The 21,387-nt window shown below is 39.7% G+C and overlaps 1 protein-coding gene and 1 long non-coding RNA gene across 4 annotated transcripts; one reads left to right on the top strand and one right to left on the bottom strand.

The window, feature by feature from the left end:
- Positions 1-20,853, bottom strand: BAG3 (BAG cochaperone 3). 3 transcript variants are annotated; one of them, XM_044439934.1, is made up of 4 exons: positions 20,481-20,853; positions 4,290-4,643; positions 2,689-3,054; positions 1-1,285 (listed from the first exon to the last, which is right to left on the bottom strand). In XM_044439934.1, the coding sequence occupies exons 1-4, from the start codon at positions 20,661-20,663 to the stop codon at positions 509-511; spliced, it is 1,680 nt and encodes a 559-aa protein (XP_044295869.1). In that variant the 5' UTR covers positions 20,664-20,853; the 3' UTR covers positions 1-508. The 3 variants fall into 3 exon arrangements, with proteins under 3 accessions (XP_044295869.1, XP_044295859.1, XP_044295850.1); XM_044439924.1 differs by having other exon boundaries at positions 2,680-3,051; positions 20,481-20,850; XM_044439915.1 differs by having other exon boundaries at positions 2,680-3,054; positions 20,481-20,846.
- On the top strand, positions 4,639-14,469 carry LOC123028322. The gene is made up of 2 exons (XR_006415662.1): positions 4,639-11,063; positions 12,987-14,469. It is a non-coding gene; the product is annotated as an uncharacterized LOC123028322 (long non-coding RNA).
- Positions 20,854-21,387: the final 534 nt, after the last annotated feature.

Genomic DNA, 21,387 nt, shown 5'->3' with positions numbered 1-21,387 from the left:
TTGGGCTTCTGCAGTATTGTTTTATTTCTTTTCCCATTTAAAATATAGAGCTAAGTTCTCAACACATATAAATACCCCTATGGTTTCTTAACACACTCTCCAGGCATCATAATATAAAGTGCCTAATAGTGAAATGTTTTGCTTTTTTCCCTTAGGAGTGTCCTTTTAAAAATGGATTTGTTGTTCTGATGTGGTTAGGTAATGATTTTACATAAGTCACACTACTTGCAGATATTAACCCAATACATTTCCCCCCACTGGTAGGCTTGAAAGCAGCCATTTTATAAGATATTCTTTGAGCAAATCCTCCGAGCAATATACAGAATATAGGCTAAATGTATTTTCCTTATGTCCCCCACATCTGCCCCACCTGAGTGTTTACAGTGTTCCAAGCTGCTATGTTTATTAAAAACCAATTGGTGCAAAGCTGCTGAAATGCATGCAAGTTAAAATTCACTTAACACACACTTTAACTTAAGAGTCCAAGGACTTTACTTTTTGCCTATGGCTATGGTTCAGTCACATTTTCAGATGTGTTTGTTTCTTTAGCAAGATTGGCGACTACTCCTTCCTTACATTCAGGCTGATCCATTTCCATTTTTATTTGCTGTCTGCCATTTTCATTGCTTATATCCTTAGAAACGTTCTCCACCTTAGGGTCGACATCCATTTTTTCCTGTGGCAGTGGATTACTGTCAGACAATGGTGGCTGACATCCATCCCCTTGAATGGGCTCTGGAACATCTTCTGCTTTCTGTTCAAGTCTTTCCAATATATTCTGGACTTTTCGTACCCCATCTCTCCTGGCCTGCCGAACGTCTGCACGGCCTTCAGGGTCCACAGAGTCCAAGGCTAGCAGCTCTTTGGTCAAATACTCTTCTATCATTAAATAATTTTTGTCATTTTTCTTACCTTGAAAGGAATCAACTGCCTGCTCCAGATCTTGTACTCTGTTTAGTATAATTTCAACTTTCAAGACTCCTGGGTGCTTCTGAGGCTCCTCAACTTCTGAAGTCTTCTGTAGTTCGTGTTCTCGTGGGGCAGATTTTTCTTCTACAGGAGCAGCTTTATCAGGGCAAGGAATCTTTCTATCAACATCTTTACATACGATAGGTGGTTTCTGTGGAGATGGCTTAGTATCTGCTTCTCTGTCTCCACGAATGATTTGAATTGGGATGGATGGAGCAGGAAACTCGGTTCCAGAAGGGCCTATCTTGTTTTCAAACTTTGCATCAGATGGTAGAGTTGGTGATGATCCTTGAGTTGGCATTTGTTGCTGTGGTGCCTGATGAAGGAGAACACCATACTAATTAGTAATCTACATCAACCAAAAACACAAGCACAGGAATTTAAGATACAAAGACAAAACTGAAGTCAGTACTTCCAGCTACATGAACTTTTGGAGATCATTCTGTGTGTGTGTGTGTGTGTGTGTGTGTGTGTGTGTGTGTGTGTTAGGGTTTTCTACCATCTCTTCAAACAAGCACTTCTTAAAATATTGACCCAACAGGCCACAGTTCTGATAAAAAGCCATCTATGAATATGAAAGGAAAAAAGAAATATAAAAATAAACAGGAAAAAATGTGTATCTGCAAATGTGAAGAATGAAGAATGAAACTGCAATAGAGCAATTGTAGGGAAACATGTTCTACAGAAGGCATAGACATTCCATGGGTAAATACAGCCCCGCAAACCCAGGGGAGCCTCAACTACTTTTCCCCCCACAGCTCACCAGCTTCAGGGAAATTACCCCTCTTCCAGTGCTATAGTGAAAGAAAAGGCTTTAGTGGTGGGAAAAGAGCTATCTCAGAGGGAATCACTGAGGGACAGGAGCTTAAAGTCTCTTTCACCTCGAATGGAGCTACTGATACAGCAATCTCAGATGGCACTGCTTGGTGTGGGAGAAGCTTTAAACCCCAGTGCTCTATCTAGGTGAGCAAAGAAGGTAGGGCTTAAATCTACTTATCTGTACCTATTGAGATGTATGGGTCCACACATGTACACAGCCCCTGACCTGGCAATGCTTGCTGACCCTGGACCCTCAAAAGATTGTCTACTCCTGACCTGCAGAGTAAATGTATAGTTACTGAGCTCATTTATCTGAATAGTATATAAAATTGAAACATTTCCAGTAAGTTGGCATTATCACTAAGATCCCAGGATGTTCGTTCAACTCCACAATATTCCATTATTATAATTATTGTTTCCCTCCTCTCACAGTGTACAAAAGAAAAGAAAGTTAAGATCCATCTGATAGCTAAGACAGAGCCCAGGTTGTCACCCTTTTCAGTTATAAACTAGAGCTATAATTCTAGCAAGTGTGGTGTAGTGGTTAAGAATGCAGAATTCTAGTCCCCACTCAACCATGGAGCCAACTGGGTACTTTGGGCCAGTCACAGACTCTTAGCCCAACCCTCCTCACAGGATTGTTGTGAGGATAAAGTCTGAGAGGAGGAGAATTATGTAAGCTAGCTTGAGTTCTTTGAAAGGAAAAAAGGCAGAATTTAGAAATAACAAATAAATAAATATTATTCTAAATCAGTGGTGAAACCATTAGTTGGCTGTACATGTCAATTAATGGATTATAGTGTTCAGATTGAAAACTTTTTCTGAATACGACCTCTCCCCCACAAAATTGAAGAATATTTGCTAATGAAAATGGGACTTGTATAGGCTTACCATATCTACCTGAGGTTTGACTGACTGTACTCTGATGGGAATTGGAGACTGGACTCGTCCTGGTGAATTTTCACGACTTGCTGAACCTCTCTGTGACACTCTGAGTGGGGATTGTGCACGCTGAGGCTTCTGATCCCGGTCATCAACTTGAATTTTATGGTAAACTGGTTGATGAGCTTGGTAATCACTCTGCTGGGCTGGGTAATGTTTCTTCTGAGTCTGATAGGCTTGCGATGGTTGTCTCGGAACATTTCCCTCATGGATCACAGGGATAGGAATATATCCACGAGGGAGTTGGTGGCTTCCCGAACTGGGCCTGCTTGATGGCTGAGGGGAAACTGTTGGTGATTCAGAACGTGCAGGTGATGGAGGCTGCTGAGGGGAGAAAAAAGTGATTAATGTCCACTGTCATGTTTGGCAGTATTTCTTAGTTGGGGATTAAAGGGCTACCAAGGATCAAAGTAACAGGTCTAAGAAAATGTACTTGGAAGCAAGTTTTCATCTTAATAAAGCTCATTATGAGTCCTTCCACTGCCCCAATCTGGAAACTCTAGAGAACTCAACACTAAAGAACTTGTTGTTTTCACTTTGTTCTATATTAGTTTCTGTTATTACTTTAAATTATTTGCAGGAAGTAGTTGTGAATGGAGTTAAATAAAAAAAATTAAAAAATTAACTGTCGCATATATAAAGCTAGTGGGATATGAATATACTGCACTTGTCCATGTACTGCACTAATGCCCTCTTATTTATAGTAATATTTTTGCAGCTAATTGGACACCAAGCCAGCTACAGAGATACTGATATTATATTAGATAGTCAAATAAACTGAGAAAAAATTATACCTTAACTCTTTTAGTGGTTTTATCTATTCCTACTTGTCTATAAAACGAATGCAGCATAAGACTACTAATGTCGTCCAATGTCTATTCTGTTTCCTGCCAGATGAATACATAGCCAACATCCACCTTCTGGCATTGCTTTGCATACTGTCTGTATTGCAGCCAGAATCAGATGCAATCTGGCATAAAATAGCAATTCTGACACTTTATACAGCAGGTACAGTCCTCCTTATTACTACAGATTTGTGCTGTTTGATCTACGTTGGCAAAAGAAACATGCCTGTAGTTTCATTATATCTTTTTCAGAGTGATTCAAGGAGTCTACGTACTGAGGCAATTTAGTTACAAGAGAAATTCAACTCCAATTAGCATCATTTTCAACACTGTTTAGCTCCATATATGTGTAAAAGCAGTAAATCCAAGGCACACATATTACAGAGTAGGTTCTTCTCTAGTGTTCTCAGAAATTTGGAACACATCTCCTTCAAAACAGGTCATTATCCAAGAAAAGAATGATATTCTGCATGCTTATAAATTTAACCGAAAGCATTTACAATTGTAAACTCATTTAAAGTTGTTTTTATACATGTTGCTAGAGGTAAAAAAAAGGCTTTTGACGATCATTTCAAAATATATGCGAAGTATATGAATATAATTTGTAATATTTTGAGAGCAGTGAATAGAATCTCAGCTGTACACCATCATTTAGATCCTAAGCCATGCAAAGATTCCAATGCAAAACATACCACAGCAATTCTGTCAACTTACCTCAGATCCATGAGAGGGGGTTACTTGGGCTGGTGCAGCTGTTGTTGTCTGTCCGCATTGTTTATCTGTCTGTGCAGCTTCTGCAAGTCCTCTAGCAGGGGACTGTGAACGGACAAAATTTCCCCTTCCAGGTGACGGGGCCCACACTGTGGTAGGAATGGTTTCTGCCTTCACTTGTTGCTTGCCAGGCAGGTAGCCAGAATAGAACGAGGGCTGCTGTCTGTTTTCTGCACCTTCATGTATGACTGGAATGGGGATGTAGCCAGCACGAAGCTTTGGGTATACTATGCTTCCATCTCTGACTTGGGACTGGTTTGGACTATTTCGAGATGGACCATTTGCTGATTGGCCTTCCTAGACAAATAAACAGATACCACAGTATAGATTTAGAAATTAAGCTCTTTACCATTCAGTACAAATAGCCACCAAATAATCCCAATCTAGACATCAAAACTCATTCCTCATGTTTCCACTGGGATGCCTTTGATTTAACAACATTCCAACAACAACAGGTCACATTCTAACCTGACACTGATATAATACAATTACATAAGCTGGGAAATGAAGTTGGTTATTAAGCCAATATAAATTTCACACTCTCATTGATTTCCCAATAGTTTGGAGAAGTATTTTCAAACGTATTTCACAATTAACACTGGGATAGTCAATCATATATTGTAAACTATACTTTTACACTGTTGTCTTATTTAGCTGTTTAACAGATTACACTATCTGTTACAGTATGCTAGGGTGTAATGTGCACAGTTAGATAAAGTTCTGCTAGGATGTTTTTCTGTCTAAACATCCAAAGGACTATGCCCTAAATTTATGTTTGGTGAAGATATTTTAAAAGATAACATATTGGTGTGACTTACATTCTAATCCTTTACCTTTATAGGGCCATGCAAAGAATTGTACTGGATCAGCTACCACAGTGTACTACTTGATGCAAGACGTGGAGAGCTGGCCAGATTCATCCCCATTCCATGTGCCTTCCAGCTGGTGTCAGGCACCACTGGTGTTAGGAACTGGAATTATGCCAAAAGATGGAGCTCAGTAGGGTAGAGCAGATGTTTTGCATGCAAAAGGTTCCAGATCCATTTCTTTGCATCTCTAAGTAGAGCTGGGAAGGCCTCCTGTCAAAAACAGTTGCCACCCGTCAGCATGGACCAATGGTCTGATTTAGTACCTAGACAGCTTTTTGAGTTCCTACATTAAATCTCAAAGTTCTAGTTGCTCTCCCAGAAATATACATATATTGTACAGTGTTTCTGTTCAACATTAAATGCTGAAGTAGCCATTAAATGAATTAAAAGTAACCATTACCCTATGCTGAAGTTCAAATACCTTTGGCTGATACAGCACAAGAAGCTGGCACAGGAGGTTTGGATCAGCCCTCTCCAACCTGGCACCCTCCTTAATTGTTGAGTTACAATTCCCATTATCCTCAGCCTAGATGGCAAATATAGTTCATGCATTATATGGCAATGATGGACATTATAGTTCAGCATATCTGGAGCGTGCTAAGTTGTAGATGGCTCTTCTGGCTCTGAGAAAGGCAGCTAGGGGCTGCAGTGACCCAAAACTGACCCCTTGTTTCCCCCCTCAGCTCCCAAGTTCGAAGTGTTGGAGGAGTGCAGATGGTTTTTGCAGTTGTTTTAGGCCTTTGAAGCCCAAAACAACAGCAATCCCCACCTCCCTATCTTCCATGAAAAATAAGGTGTTAAAAAGAACAGGAGTTTGTCTCTGATTGGATGCAAACACACAATAGAGGGTCAATGACAAGAAGCACAACTAGGCCCTAGAAAGCACAAGTTTTGACTTGGCAACCAAGAATAGAAATACTGTGGGCCCTGTACCTGGGTATAGGTATTCTCCTGTATCAGTGCTGAGGACTCTGTGTTCAATCTAATGATTTGCAGAGTACACACAGCATAGTGAAGGAAAGCTCAGACAATGCACAGGAAAAACAGGTAGGATTAGATTTTATTCGACAAACATGTACTGGTTCAATACAATATTCAGTTACATAAGAACTCTTCACCAGACATTTTGCAAAGATGACACATGTTTTAATTCAGGAGAAACTGATTCTGCATTTCATGGAAATTTCACAACTATTCCAAAGGCAAACTGCCCTCTATTAAAATGTGGATGGACAGTGAAAGTCCATACTGACGAGGTAGTGAAATTTCAATTGGCTTGGGGGCAAATGTCTCCAAAGGGCTGAGACATAAGTGAAGTACTGTGCTGGAAGAGACAGACCAAATAGGATAGAAGAATGATTAGGGCTTCTAAAGCCCAAGAAGGTAAGTGAAGAGTCAATCCTGATCAGCTAGACACAATTGCATAATCTTTTGTAGTTCTATTTAAACCCCAAGCCATCTTTGTACTACCTGATATATATCCTCATAATGCCCTCATACATCAATTTAGGTATGTGAAATAGGGGACAACAGGTTTTTTTCCCTTTAGGTAGTGGTTTCCCAGGGTTCACATTTCCACACATTATTTCCATAAAAAACATACAAGTTGGCTGATCTCCATAACAAAGTTGACAGCTCATAAAGATTTAAAACACCTAAGTGAAGAGAATTTGATAAGGCATTCTACTCCCCTGGAATGTTTCTGGATTGCAGTTCCCATCAACCCCATCTAGCATGGCCAATAGTCAGGGATTATAGGAGTTATAGTCCAAAACATCTATTGGACATCAAGTTACCTGCCCTAGTGATAAGGAGACCATGTTAGCATTGTTTTTTCACTGCTGCTTACAGAATCTTCTTGAAAGTAGATTCAAATGGATCTACCTAAGACCAAGTACATATTTATTCACTGCAATAATGTGAGAGTGAAAGTGTGGGAGAAAGGAAGGATGAGTAGGAAGATCAAAAGAAAATCTATTCAGAAAATAAAAAATAAAGACTCTTGAGCTTAGGTATGCTTGTAATATGAGACTACACTTCTACATAGGATGGAAACATAACTTTGTACAAGAGATCCCCCCCTCCCTTAAGTCCACTAATGAAGCTCTTCCTGAAGTGGCCTTTCTATTTTGAGACCACATTCTAGATGAATTTCCAAGGGAGATCAGATATCAAATACTGCTTTTGCTCACAGGATAAATATCATCCAATAGGAGCCGAACTACACAGGATGGTCTCATCCCCCATCCCAATCAGGCTTTTATACAAGAAATCATTTTTATTGGGAAAAAGGTGGCTATGGGATAAATGGAGATGCCAGGAGTTGAACTTGGGACCTTCTACATGCAAAACGTTTGATCTACTACTAAACTACAAATTACCCCAACACAAATAATGTGCCTTATTGGTGGGACAACAACAATTTGAAAAGTCCAAGGATCAGCTCTTTGAACTGATAAAACTTTCCTTGCCTGGTCAAGAATATGGAAGCAATTCTTCCTTTCTTCTAGCTACCATGCAAAGGTCTTAAGTACAACCTAAGAGCCCAATTTATTAGACAGAAAACAAGCAAAATGTAATTTCCAGGGAAAAATAAGTTGGAAAATTTTCTAATGTCCCTAACAGAGTTAGCATGTCTACTTGACATAATTAATAAACAAAACTTTAAAATTACCCCATTTCCCATTAGCCATAAGTATCTGAAATCATGTATTTGATTAAACATGGCCTAAATATTAGTTTTACACAAATTATTTTTATTGGCATACTTATAAAAATGAAATGGGCCAGTTTGTGGTGTTGCATCATGAGCAAGAATGTGCCCAGGTTCAACCACTCCCTCCCCTCTCTTTTTCCCATACAAGTGGAAGGAGAAATAAGCCTGAATTCAACTTCACTTAAATTAGGGTTCACTAATTCACTTCAATTCATGGCTTGTTTTTTCATGTGAACTAGGAACCTTGATTTAATAGAAACTTTAGCCAAACCAATCTCAAATCTGGATATTTATTTATTTATTTATTTAGCATGAAAATGACAAACCACAATTCTACCTCCGTGAAACTAATTTCTGGCTTATTCTGGGAGCTGGGAAAGTATTTGAGCCTACCACTTTGCAAAGGCAGATGCTTGCTTTGAAATAATAATGCTAAATTATGATGAAGTATTACCTCCAAACCAGTCCATATTATGCACTTCCTCCTATATTGTAAGTTTAAACTTAAAGAAAAATAACAAAATCACTGAAATCTGTTGACACACTAATTTTAGCACACCAATGGACTGTGCATGATATGCCATCGTTGCCCACTCAATGAATTTTATGTAACATTTAGGAACAGACTAACTTCTGTGGGGAAAAAAATAATTACTGGAAAAAAATCCACCCCAGATCACTGACAAATTGTTTCCAAGCAAACAGTTTGCAAAAGGTACTGATAGTACTGAAGTGTTTCACAACCATTATTCTCAGTACAATGATCAAGAGATCTTCCACTCACCCCCCTTCTTTACAGTGGAAACTATGGTTATTTCCTGTGTTATTCAGTAAGTCTGTGACTGAGCCCTCCTAGATGAAAACTTACAATTGCCCTCAGATCAAACTAGCTTTTTCGAAGACAGCATAACAACCATCAAACATTTGCCATATTTCTAATTCTTGACCTCAAAAGGGAAGATTCTTATATCACTACAATGAAGAGCTGACTCGGAATTGTCAGAATGCTAGTACTTTGGTTTGGAGATATTAAAAGTGTAGACTTGCTTTAGCATGCTTTTATTAAATTAAGATTTAATTTTAATGACAAGTTAATTTTGAAATGTATAGTTTTATTTTAAAATAAATTCCCATGACTTCTTTAAAAAGCAAACTTTTGTTTATGTTTGTCAGTAAACAAACAGTCCCTTAGAAAGTCTTCTTTCCTGTTAGTGAATCCTTTGAATTTTCTCCTGCATTATGACATTTGGAAGGAGTCAAAGCCAACTGCAGGATCACGTGCGCTCTCTCTCGCCCTCTCTCTCTGGAGCTCTTGTGTATATGCTATCAAACTTAGAAAAAAACTGAAAACATGATACAACAAGCAAGACTGCTTGTACTAAGTTTCTGCCTAGGGTGAAGTTTTATTGCATACTGAAATATCAGATAGATGTTTTATATTGGTAGTGGTGACACCATTTAAAAGAATAGCATGAATACATATTCTATTATTATTATTATTATTATTATTATTATTATTATTGCTACTGAGAGGTACAATCACATCATATTGGAGAATTTAGAATTCAAACCTAGTGCCTATATTTGCTCTGTTCAAATACACAAAATGAACCATAATTTCATTATGTCATTCTCAATATCAATAACAGTCAAACATTTTGATGAGTATAACTGTTGCAATACAGTAAAAATAATATTAAGTTTCTTTGATTCCTTTGTCTTCCAAACTCTATTAATTTAATTATTTAGTAGTCCTTGGTGGTTTACATATACTATGTCCCTATGTACCCTAACGCAAAGAGTAGGTGACAAAAAAGTGACATGTCAGATTAAAAGATTATTGCCAGATAAGTTCTACCACCTTCTTCATAAGATTGTAGAAATTTCTGAAAAGATAGGAATGGTTACACAAGCATTACAGAAAGAACTGAGTATATAAACTTTGTTCTTTTACAAGGAGAGTTATACAGCCCACATTTTTGAACATTCAAAACCAAAGAGCCTAGATCTGTTTAAAAAAGAATAGTGTAAAGACTGAGTATTTCAAGATTATTGATTTTGAATAAGAAAACTAGCATTTGAATTACGTTATGGCAGGATAGGAACAAGGGAAAGACAAAAACCACCTTATTTTTGTGTTGAGAGAGAAACTGATTTTAGAATAAGCAATATGGGAGTAAACAGCAGAAGCACCTTCACCAAGGGCAGACAATTTAAGAGTAAACCCTTAGTACTTTTAATAAAAATAGCTAAATTCATAAGCATAGAGTTTACAGTTTACCAGTAAAAACATGGCTCATAGCCTTGGTCTCTCAGAATGTCCCATTATATTGGAAAAGTGATAATTTTTATGTGCATCGTCTTTAAATTATGTAGCAACGTGAGTTTCAGTATGGACTTCCCAGTAAACACTTCTTCAGTGCATGTACACATGTTAACATTTAACTGCATGTTAAGATCTTGTCCAAGGTCAGGTGAATGGTGATCTGTGACCAGGCCTTCTCTCTGATAGTACCTCTGATTTGGAATGCTTTTCCTAAAGCTGTTCACCAGGCATCTACCTTGTTTCCTTTTGGTACCAGACAAAGATCCTGATATTATCCACAGTCTTTTAGTCATATTTTTGTCACAGTGACTCTTTGTTGTTGTTTTAAAAATATTGTTGCCTTTTAAGGTTATTATTCTTACAACTGTTTGGATCCATTTTACTTATGTCTTAATTGTTTGTGTATTTTCTTTTCAGGTCAAGTGCCCAAGGGGAGGGTTTTCCCCCCTAAAGAGCACTATAAAAATACATTACATAAAAAATAAATATCAAAATACAGTAGACTCTCAGTTAACTGGAACCCATGGGAATTGGTAGATGCCAGATAAATGTAGTTTCTGGATGCTTGAGAGTCACTATTAAAAATAGTCCTAACTAATACTATACCCCATGCTATACCATACCATAACCTCTGGGTTGACTTGATATTAATACTGAAATACAGCAATTAAAAGCAAATTAAGACAAATACAAATCTGCCTTCTGAGACTGATCCTTAATGTCATAGATTGTTGATGAACCAACATTAAATTTCTCCATGACTCTCCTTTCTCAAGCCTCTTGCATATTTGCATCTTCTGCTTGAGGTAAGCACCATTTATTTATTGTGAATGAATGAATGAATGACATTTGTATGCAGTCCTTTGCAAAAGCCTTACTTGGGACTTGTTTCTGCATACTTTGGGTGAGAACAAAATTTGAATAACAATAGATCCCAACCGTTATGTTTACACACAGTGAGTTGGTCAAACTGGGAGACAAACATGTGGTGCGCAAAGCATGGGCTTAAACTTACATTTCCACCAGAAAATGATTTTATTTTAATTTTTAATTAAGGTATTATTTCTTTTATTTATTTATGTATTTATTTATTTTGCCAGTTGCTTGAGTTCTGGTTAATGGAGCATCTACTGTAATCTAAACTTGATCTAAAATTAGAACAAAGGACCCAAGCCATGTATGTTAAATCTGCTTTACCTCAGCAGTACCACAGGCTAAGTAAGATAATTAAATCATGTGTGTGAAGAATGCAGTCACATCATTTACCAATCTTCCCCAACCTAGTGCCCTCCAGATGTTTGGGACTTTGATTCCTATCAGCCTCAGCCACACTGGGCAATGGGCAGGAATGCTGGGAGTTCTAGGGAGAATGTGGGTGGGGAAGGCCATGTTAATCAATTTCAGTGCCCAAATATTCCTAACTTAAAACTTAAAGCATTAAAAAGTATTAAATAACAGTTTATTTTCCACTCTGTATAAATGTCTCAAAGTATTGCATGATCAAACATGCTTAAAATCAATAACACTATCAAAGCAATACAAATAAGATATGGGCCAGATTCACATGTAATGACAACCCAGAATATGGGTTGAATAATAGGCCTTGCTTGGATTGTGGGTTGTCATTTCATAGGAATGCTGCACTACAGCTTACAATTCAGGAAGACAGTCTATGGTTTACTGTTGGGTCATGAATTCTGTGTGGTTCATGATAAACAACCATAGTTTAATCATGTAGTAATCAGATGCAATGACCCATACTGAACTCTGGGTTGTTACATGCAAACCAGGTCATAATATGGTTTGGAAAATAGTTGGCCTATAGATCCAGTCCGCCCCTCTCCCTCACTTTAAGATGGAAGACAGAGGGATATGTAAAGATAATTCCATTGCTTAAATATATTTCTTCCTCCTTGCTTTGCAAGCCATTTGGTAGAATTATAAACTTTTGCCTACATTGCCTGCTCCCCTTTGCTTTTCCTGAGTTGAAATGTGTGGGAAAGCAAAAGAAGGGGAAAAAAACAGATGAATGCAATGAAGAATCTTTCATGTTCTTTTGTGATTTACTCCTCAAATGCACATGTGTATTTTTGCCTTTCCAAGCTGGCAGAGGAGGGGGTGTAAAATTGTGAACTCCACACATCATCTTTCTCCCCTCTCCCTTTCTCACATGTGTGTGCACATGTAACTTGTGGTTAGAGCCAGTGTAGAAAGCCAGTGTGGTGTAGTGGTTAAGAGCATGGGACTAGGACTCAGATGATCTGGGTTCTAGTCCCCGCTCAGCCATGGAGCCAGCTGAGTGACTTTGGGCCAGTCACAGACTCTCAGCCCAACCTACCTCACAGGGTCGTTGTGGGGAGAAGATGGAGGAGGAGATGTAAGCTGCCTTGAGCCCTTTGTAGGAAAAAGGCAGGATATAAATTGAAAAATAAACTTCTCCCCCTCCTACCCCATTACACAAAGAGAGAGGGAAGACTGGAAGGCTATTCAGACTTGTCCCTAAACTGCAGAGGCCTGCTGGTAGGATTAGTTATGAAACAGGGAAACACACACTAGAGAAACAAAGCATGTTATAAGACTTGCTGGAGAGGAATTACAAGAATAGTCTTGTTAAAGAGGATATGGTTGCTTTCTGATGTTATCAGTAGGATAAACAGAGGTGTGGCCAGCACAAATTGTACAACTGAGAAAGAAAAATGTTCCATACAGTATCCTTCATATGACTTCAGGGAAGAAGGCATAATCCAGTATGAAAGAAAATCTCTGAACCCTGCTTGCCACATCTGAGCCGGTCCCTTCAGAAACAATACAGAAGGCAAAAGCTTTACACACCTGCATGATTTGTCCATGTTGGAGGATGGTGTTATATTTCAGTGATTTCTCCAAGCATTTTTGCATAGCAGAGCAAAACCTTATTTCCACTGACAAGGCAAATCTAGTTGCTAAGTTTTCATGAACTCCTAATGTAGACTAGCACTTGCCTGATCTAGGAGCATCTTGAAATGCATAGGAATATTGTAGCAAATTCAATGGCATGTCAGTGTCATGAATTTTGAGTGTATTCACAAAAAGAGCAGTGTTGACCTATGCACAACATGAATTTGAGAATATCTTCACTAGCATCTCTCCTTTGCAGGTATTTATGTTTTTGTTTGTTCGAATAGTCTACAGCTCTTGTTATATATTGTATTTATATATGTTTCTGTCTCTTGGAATTGTAGATTGTTCTTAAGCATCATAAAACTGCACTTTTCTGTTGATGGCATTCCCTTTGTATTCAATGGAGCTTACTCCTAGCACAAGATTGCAACCTGTATTAAGCTAATAAGGTTGGGAGGGATGGGTCAGGATAAGACAAATTATTTCAAGATTACTGCTTAAGTTTCAGCAGAAAAGCAGAGTGCTAACAAGAACAAGATGTGTGCAAACTAAGCAGGGTATTCATATTAAAAATGGACAAAAAGAACATAACAAAAACAATTTATGGAAAAAACAGCTTGGGCAAACATAGCTCCTCAGAGGTCTTTTTCACTGTTCCTTCCCAATAAACCAACAGTCTCCAGACCTGTTTGTCTCATCTGAATACCTCTTGCTTCAACACATGCATTTTTCCTGACTAGTGTTTAGTTTATTAAAACAAAGTATTAGATAACTAGAACAGGGCTAAGAAGGGAAGAAAGTGGACTCCCAGTTGATCCAGGAATAGCTGGTGTAAAGATGCAATCACAACCTGTTTCCCTCTCATAATAGTAATAGCCACCTCCACCACATTTTGTTCTGGTGTTTCCCATTCTCTTTATGCCTTGCTGTCATTTTACTATGATTTTTATTTATCTTACACATAAAAGAACTTTTCATGTATAGAACATTGCACACATGACAAAGTATTATTTGCTTTTAAATGTCTAATGTGACCAAAATGCTTCTGTTTTCATGAGCTCTGTAATAACCATAGAACACATATGTGGAACAAAACAGTGGGTGTTTTTGATTTGTATCATCTCATTTGCTATGTCAGTGCCTGGATATACTGAATGTAGGACTCATTAGTGTTTGCCAAAAATATTTTAAACATGCCAAGTTGACTCATTTCTCATCTAGTTCATTAGTTTATTATCTCACTGGGTTCATCATATCATATATTTATGTAACAGTCTAACCTTTGTATTTTAATCAATGAATTTTATCTTGCTCCATACATATGCAAATTAACTGGGAGTCTGTGATCATTTCCTGAACTAGTTGCAGTAATAGCATGCTGGCAAGCAGGGCCCAGATTCAGAAAGCAATTCAGAAACTGCCTGATTCTACCTATGCTCTCCTTCCATTTACATCCATCTTTAATAATCAGAACCAAACCATTTTCTTCCAAAAATTAGGTGTGTCCCCATTGATAACAATGTCCTAGGGTTTAAAAGATATGCCCCCTGCATGCCTGTAGATGGAAGCTGGACTCAAAGACTGCGTTAGAAAGAACTGAAATAAATGCTGGATAAAGAGACCTTGCATCAGAGCTTCAGCCCACCAGAATTAAGAGCAAGGATTAAAATAACTCTACAAAGGGCTTTCCTTGTTGAAAATGAGAAAGACACACTAGGTCTAGCAAGCTATTAGTTTATACCTCATGAATGGGTCTCAGGTCAGAGCAGTGGACCTGTACATTTTAATGTTCACTGAGCCATAATCAGGATCTTACAATGCCACAGTGCAAAATCAATAACCAGAAGTGATCTCTTCCCAGAAAGGAGACAAACATAGTCTTATAGACTTGTGGAACAACTAAGACAACTGAAAGGAAGATCAGTTAAAAGTCCCTGGACTGACTCAGGTTAAGAACAAAATCATGATGGGAAATTGAATGGGAGACTTGCACAGCATGACTACCCACAATGCAACATAAGCCACAGTTTGTGTTGATTGCCTCAGGACCTACATGCCCAAAAGACCATCGAGAACACTGTGGGTCCATGCTGATCTTCCCCGGCACAGGAATCCCAGAAAGAACTGGAGTTTCCTTCTTTCTCCACTATGAACACAAGTCATTTCCAGCTTGCTGTTGTACCCCTCCATCCTGCTTTATTTGTTTAGTAATCATGAAAGCTGCTTGTCAACCTGCTTTTGTGATTCCAGTTTGCCCATCTCCAGGGTGCACCAGAGGTATCTTAAAGAGCCTGCCAAGGGTTGCTAAATAATTTAAAATAACTTACTCAAATGATTACAAAGAACTGCCATTAAAAAAAAACATCTGTGTGCAACTGCGGTTATACAAAAGCAGGAAAGGGGGATCCTGGGGTGGCTATTATGCAGGGCGGGGGATATTGATAAAGTCCAGCAAGCACCTTCCCTATCCAATGCCCCCTAGAGCACAACTAAGTACATGCTGATATTTCTGTCTATTACTCATGTTCCCATCTTCATATTGCATTTATATTCCCATAGGTCCATTTTATTCTCTCAACAACAACCCTCTGAAGTAGGTTAGGCTGAGAGTGTATGAGTGGCACAGTCATCCAATGCAGTTCATGGCCCAATGGGGACAAGAACTTGGATCTCTCAGATTAAGTATTAACTTTTTAAATTTCCATTCTACTTTTCTACCTAGGGACTACATTTGTATTTGTAATCAAAGTACTGTTACAGAGGAATTGTGAAATCAGTTTAACAATCAGAAACTATTTCTATTTGCAAGTTAAAAATTTTAAGTGGAAGCTGTGATAACTCAGCAGCAGAGCAAATGCTTTGCATACAGAAAATCCCAGGATCAAACCCTGACATCTCCATAAAGGGCAAGGAAGAAATCCTGCCTGAATCCTTGGACAGCCAATGCCTGCCAGTGTCAGTTAAGTACAAAGAATAGCTGGTTTGAACATGCTGGGAGTTGTAGGCCTTTTTCCTGTCTAAACTTGCATAAAATTGTGCCCTAAATGACTATGCACTTAAAGTCAATACACTAGCTTTGCAAATCACACTGTGGAAATGGGAGATTCCCATTCCTGATTTTCCAGAGCATACCCTGGAAAAGGAAGGAATCTCTGAAGGCACTGTTACAAGCATCTAAGACAGAGTGCTGGGAAACTTCTATTCACTAAATCAGGATCTATTTGAACATTACAATGGCCACAAGAAGGCTACTGAATGATTCCCTAAAGCAGTGGCTGTACGCAACTTCTGTGATGTGTGTGAGAAACCTCAGTATGAGATGGGTTGGCTCCACACAAGCAAATAATCTGCACAAATAATCTGCACACAAGCAGTAACCACCAAAAGGAAAAGGAAGCACTGCCTTGGAAACTCTTTCCATGTTAGGATCACCCCAGTTGGTGAGCTGTTCCTTCCTTCTTTCTCATTACATAAGCCATGTGGGACTGCCACTATAGGGAGGCATTTTCACATGGCAGCAATTCATTGGTTCTTAATGACCAGCTTTTCATAATGATCATCAGATCATCTAAGCCATAATGGGTTCTGGCATTTGCCATTGCCTATTTGAATATTCAACCCCCAATGGAAGATTAGCAGGGTAGCTTTTCTGGAGGAGAAACAACCCTATGTGAACTATGTCATTTGTTGCTTGTTTCCCCCTCAAACAAGCCATGCTGCCTGGGTTCAGACAACATGGCAAACCTTGGCACGCCCCTGCTAGGGGTTGGATATTCAAAATGGCTGCCAGCATGTACCACAACCCGCTGAGGTGATCATGTGAACTGACCCAGTAAGTGAAGCATCATATCTCCCCTTGTTAAAGATATTCTATCTGTAACTTAAGTGATATAAATTCTACTATTAAAGATAAACCTTAATGTACACCAATGAAAAAAGCATACTTACTGGTGCATCTATTTTGAGTTTTCCTTTACAAATTAAAGATATTCATTGGCCATTACATCCAGAGCAATACCTTCCTGATGTTTTGTACTCCAGCTCCCATAAACTCCAGCTGGAGCAGCCAATGATTAGGTATTACAAGAGTTGACATCCAAAATAACTGGAAGGCATCAGGCCGCCTGAGCAAAGGCATGGCCACCTATGTAGTTTTTATTCAAATCCCCCATTCCCAAAGAACATATGGATTTAGAGTATCCAAATCCTACATGTCATATATGGCAGCTGCACCGATCCCCACAGCAGACACAAAAATCTTAGAACCATATAACCTTCATAAAGACCTCAACTACAATTCTTTTTGAGGGTACCGCTTACCAAGTGGCAAAGTGCCAAACCAACTGTATGCAAAGTTCCTAAGTAGACATGGACCTTATTGTTCCAGGTTTCACATGCATTATATTTGTTTTCCTATAGTATATCTGAAGGAGAAAAAAGTGCATGTTATTCTTCCACAGCCTAACATATTAATTTGCATTCAATAATTACATAACTATATAAAGTCTGCAAATTTAATATAGCTTACAAACTTTTCTCAGTAAGCTTCATAGAACTGCCTCCACTTTAACAGGCATTTGAGCCTCACAGAATGGCTTACCGATATCAAAATTGCTCCGGTATTGCCTAACAACCCAGCAACCTTCCCTGATGTGTGTGTGTGTGTGGGGGGGGTATTTATTTATTTATATCCTGCCTTTTTCCTACATTTCCTATCATTCTGATTATTTGGATTCCAACTCACATCAGGCCCAGTCAGCATAGCCAATAGTCAGGGAAGATAGGAGTCTTAATGAGAAACATCTGGAAGGTACCAGATTGGGGAAGTTTGACCTAGAGCCTTAGACTTTAGTTTACACGTAGTCCAAGAAACACAGAAAATTCTGAAGATGGGGAAGAACAAATATACATCACTAATCTCAACATATATGCCCAACTGACTAAGATATCATTAAGATATTATCATTTTATGTTTTGAAAGGTTTAAATTGGAACAATTTTCAAGGCCCTAAACCAACTAGGTTTATCATGTTTGGATTGTATATACTTTCCATTTCCCATTTACAATGCTTTAAAAAAAAAAAAAGAAATGAATTTCCTGAAGGAAAATGTAAGAGGGAAAAAAATACCCTATTTCACTGCTTGAAGGCTACCTAGAAAACTGAAATTGGCATACGTTGTTCAAGATTTTCTGGTTAGTAAACTGTGGATGGAGTGATTTGTAAGTTTCTGCCTAGCACAAACAGAAAGTTTATCCCAGCATCGTCAAGTTCCCTCCAAGCCATCCATAAAGGCAAAATCAGTTATGCATAGAACCCAAGGAAAATGATTGCAAGGAAAGTTTGAAAATAGAGTATTTTTACATCTAGTAGTCAAAAGTCAATATTTAAGTATAGGACAAGGTAAACCATAAGGGTTCCACTGCTTCTCTGCAAGATTCAACCAGCCTATGATTTGGAGGATGTGGTACTCCTGCTAACTGCTAGGTGCAAGCATCATGGAGAGAGGACACAACATCATTTACTACTAACACTTTATAAAGTGTCAATGCAGTCTTTCACCTTAGCACTAGCATAATGCACTGGAGTGTTTCCTAGGGCAAAATGTCCATACAAGGTTAAAGGAACAGCACAAATCTCTTTGAAATTAATTTCTAAAAAGGGAGCATACCAACAAACAGTGCTTTTGTGTGCTTAATGGAATTCTAGCTTCATTTATAAATATTGAGTCCTAGAGCATTTATAAAGTGATAGTCTCCAAAGTTAGATTAAAAGTAGTAGAATAATATTAGCTGCTTTACAGCTACTAGTTTTACAGCCTCAGACAACCAGCACTGGATCATTTTTTAATAGTAACACTGGAAGCTGCTTTCCAGAACATCATGTTTTCCTGGCAGCTGAAGCTATGAGGCTGTCAGGTTGAAAGCCAAGTGCATTGTTTGGATAAGACCACTTAAATGCCTTTAACTAGACTTTGGAACCCAACAAGATTCCCCAAACCATACAAGTCTTACTTCTAATCATCACGTACATGTCTTCCCCAGAGGCACGGTTTTTATACCAGTTGTACAAAATACTGGATTAATCTCTAAAGCAAATACAATTTCTAAAAATCCTACAAGTGGATAGGAGGAAAAACCAACAAGTATTTTCCACTGTATTGTTAACTTCCTAGTTCAGACAAATCTGGTCATTGCATAACCAGCAATATAGGCCAATAGAAACAGGACAAACGCGTTTGTTTTTATATATTTACATATTTCAGGCCTAATAGGACTTAACGTCAACGAGAGTCTTTAAAGCATTCTTATGTGGCAGCCGGGAGTCCTTTTTTTGCACCGGCGTATCCGGGAACTCGCCCATAACCAAGCCTTTTTCTTGTTTTTTACTAAAACTTTAAAAGTAAAAGCAAACCCATTTAGACTCGCTAGAATTTTTTTTAATGCTATCCGCTGCTTGAGATGCACAGCCCGCCTCAGTAAATCAAAAGTTTGACTCTTCACAGGCTGAGTTGGACCCAACCAACTTTAGATATAAACACCGCAAGGACTGAGGTATCAAATGATTGAGCGCGCGCGCGCGCGCGCACACACACACACTCTCACAAAAAGAACTGCAGTGCGTCAGAGACAAAAGCCAGCTCCTAGCCTCACTGCATTGCCATGTACTGAGCACGCGGGGGGAGGCTTTTCCTGGCACTACCCCCCCCCCGCATCACATTGCTATAGCGCCTCAGGGAAGTGCTGGGCCGCTGTCCTTCAAGCGGTGCCACCATGAGTTGCAAGACTAAGCAGAGCTCCTTGGAAACTGCCCTTCAGAGATTTCGGCCTCCTCCTGTCGGCCTCTCTTCCCCCACCCCCCTCCCATTGCCAAGAGCTGAAGGCCTCTCTTCAGCATTATTCCTGAGTCACCACAACATTGCCATGTACTGAGGAAGAAAGTCTCGCACGCTACACGACCCGTGCTGGGAAAAGGACTTTCCCTTCTCTCACATATGCACTCAGGTCTGAAAAGACACGGCCATGGCAGCGAAAAAGCCGGTTTTCTGCTCATCTCCCGTCATGGTGAGGAAGAAAAGTTACTCTGTTTCCAGCCACCCTCTACTGCCGCTACGGCTAAGCCCCGAGAAACGTCTCCTTGCCTCTCCCCAACCCTAGGGCGCGGAGACAGCGGAAACAGACGCAAATGCGCGCAACCTTCATCTTCGCGCCTCAGATTTGCCTACGTGATACAGAAGTTAAGGAAGGGAAGGGAGTTCCTCAACTCAGCGGCTCCCAAGTCCCAACAACGCCAGGCTTCCCGCGCAAAAGAGAGAACGCCAGCCCACGCCGTCTGTGGCAGTACCTTCAGATGGTCCCCTTGCGTGCGCGGATCGTTCCAAGTGGTGGTGCGGTTGTTATGATCAACAAAAAAAGGCCAGCCGGTCTGCGGGTCTATCTTCACCTCCCAGCCCGGAGGCAGGGGTTCCCGTTCGCCTCCTCCTGCCTCCGGCTGCACCATGGTTGGAGTCTGAGCTGCCGCGCTCATTCTGCGCACCAGAAAGGGAAGCAAAGCGCACCAGTTAGAGAGCTAGGAAGCGCAGGAGAGATTTACAACCGCCTTGCTGGGCCATCCACTGGAGAAACAAGCGAGGCAGCCCCAGCCGGCCGGGCACCTTTATCGCTCAATGAAGAGAGGGAGGGGACACAGAAGAGGGTGGAAGTGTCTGGAAATAGCAGTCCCCGCCAAGAGGAGGGGAAGGGGGAGGAGAAGGAGGAGGAGAGACACAGGGCAGCTGCCCGGCTGGAAACTTCTGGGCGCCTCTAGCGCCCTTGGGTAGCCGGGCCGAGAGCTCCTCCTTGAGTCACTTTCTCGCTCGTTGTCATCATTCTTCATCCGTATATACTGATTGAGACGAGCGGTCGCTTTCGCTCCGCCTGCTGGGAGGTGCTTACGAGCAACGCTCGCTTTACAATGTTTATTCATAGAATGGAGTTCTTTCTTGGGTGAGAGAGGGGTCAGCAGCGTCTAAACCTATGATCAAGTCGTCGACGCCATACGCTTGAACTTCGAGCTACTTACTGGTCCGGAATAATATCCACGCACTTGCTCACCATGATAAACTATACGGAGAAAGATAGTTGCAGCGAGAGAGATTTTTTCCCTTTGCTGCTTGTTAAAACTCGGTCTGCTGCCAGCATATCTATAGGATTTGGAGGGTGATAAGCTAATTCTAACCATTGATCCTGCGTATATGCCTATAGGCTAATTA

Source organism: Varanus komodoensis, unplaced genomic scaffold, assembly GCF_004798865.1.
Source record: "Varanus komodoensis strain SLA01 unplaced genomic scaffold, ASM479886v1 scaffold1, whole genome shotgun sequence".
NCBI classification, from domain to species: Eukaryota; Metazoa; Chordata; class Lepidosauria; order Squamata; family Varanidae; genus Varanus; species Varanus komodoensis.
Note: the sequence above shows the minus strand (reverse complement) of the source record. Positions and strands in the feature narration are given on the sequence as shown.

Bases quoted from the DNA above. Each gene is read 5' to 3' on its own strand.
- BAG3 (XM_044439915.1), bottom strand. From the start codon at position 20,663: ATGAGCGCGGCAGCTCAGACTCCAACCATGGTGCAGCCGGAGGCAGGA. The intron at 4,644-20,480 runs GTACTGCCACAG...TTATTTGTCTAG, and splicing joins CGCAAGGGGACCATCTGAAG to GAAGGCCAATCAGCAAATGG. The intron at 1,286-2,679 runs GTAAGCCTATAC...CTCCTTCATCAG, and splicing joins TCAAACCTCAGGTAGATATG to GCACCACAGCAACAAATGCC.